The following is a 1,158-nucleotide window of genomic DNA, read 5'->3' as shown; positions in this document are numbered from 1 at the left end:
AACGTAAAATTTGAAGATGGACTAATTATGGGCTTTTAATTGCAATCTGGTCCACAAATTTTGGCAAATGCCGCCGCCTAGCGCCAGAATTTTCACCTCCAAATTTAAAAGCACAATCCGCGACGCTTTCACGCGGATCGACCATCCATACCGTCGATTCATCCCAAATCCAACGAACGACGTCATTCCCCCTCAACAGCTTCAAAAGCCGCGCATCGAATTGACTCCACTATAAATTCAACCCAACAACTGTCACTCTTCACCAATTTCAAATTTCCGATTTAGTCGTGTTCTACACTCTTCGAATCAAGTTTTGAAAATGTCTGGCCGCGGAAAGGGAGGCAAGGGTTTGGGCAAAGGAGGAGCTAAGCGTCATAGAAAGGTCTTGAGAGATAACATTCAAGGTATTACAAAGCCTGCAATTCGCCGTTTGGCTCGTCGTGGTGGTGTTAAGCGAATCAGCGGTTTGATTTATGAAGAAACCAGAGGCGTTTTGAAGATCTTCCTTGAGAATGTCATTCGCGATGCTGTTACTTACACTGAGCACGCCAGGAGGAAGACGGTGACCGCCATGGATGTGGTTTATGCCTTGAAAAGGCAGGGAAGGACTTTGTACGGTTTCGGAGGTTAGGATTTAGACTAATCTTATGGAGGATTGTAGATCTTGGCTTTAGATCTGGTTTCTTTCTTAGCGTTCATAAATCTTTTCTCTTTTTTTTAGGACTTCCTGTAACCTAGCTCTGTCATTCAGAAATTGAAATGTTATTTGGTTGAAGAATTATGATATGAATTTCTTATAGTTCTTTTGGTCAATCTGTTTCGTTCTTCTTAGCGTTTCCTTGAGATGTTGAAATTAGAATGTGTGGCCTAATTCTAAAGCTGCAAACCACTGCTAGTTGGTTCAATTTTCCAAATTTTATTAACTTTGTACATCTAATATTTGGAGCGTTGTGACAGTAATTGAAATCTGATCAATTTTATTTACGATCCGTAAGTGTTTAGGATCTATAATCATGGTGTCGCTCTCTGATTTTGTTCAAAGACTTGGTCTATGCCCCCGGAGAATTTTGGGAAATTTTTTAAATAGCATAACAATTGCTTTCTATATTAGAAGATGTTATTTCTTTCGTACGATTTAACAGAATGAATGCTCCAGAA

At 39.9% G+C, this 1,158-nt stretch overlaps 1 protein-coding gene across 1 annotated transcript; it reads left to right on the top strand.

Moving 5' to 3' along the window:
* The first annotated feature begins 236 nt into the window (after positions 1–236).
* On the top strand, positions 237–813 carry LOC120075739 (histone H4). Its single transcript, XM_039029380.2, has one exon. It carries the CDS (start codon positions 320–322, stop codon positions 629–631), a length of 312 nt encoding a protein of 103 aa, XP_038885308.1. The 5' UTR covers positions 237–319; the 3' UTR covers positions 632–813.
* Positions 814–1,158: the final 345 nt, after the last annotated feature.

The sequence above is a fragment of the Benincasa hispida genome, chromosome 4 (assembly GCF_027475165.1).
Source record: "Benincasa hispida cultivar pf3 chromosome 4, pf3_genome.v1.1, whole genome shotgun sequence".
Lineage (NCBI taxonomy): Eukaryota > Viridiplantae > Streptophyta > Magnoliopsida > Cucurbitales > Cucurbitaceae > Benincasa > Benincasa hispida.
Note: the sequence above shows the minus strand (reverse complement) of the source record. Positions and strands in the feature narration are given on the sequence as shown.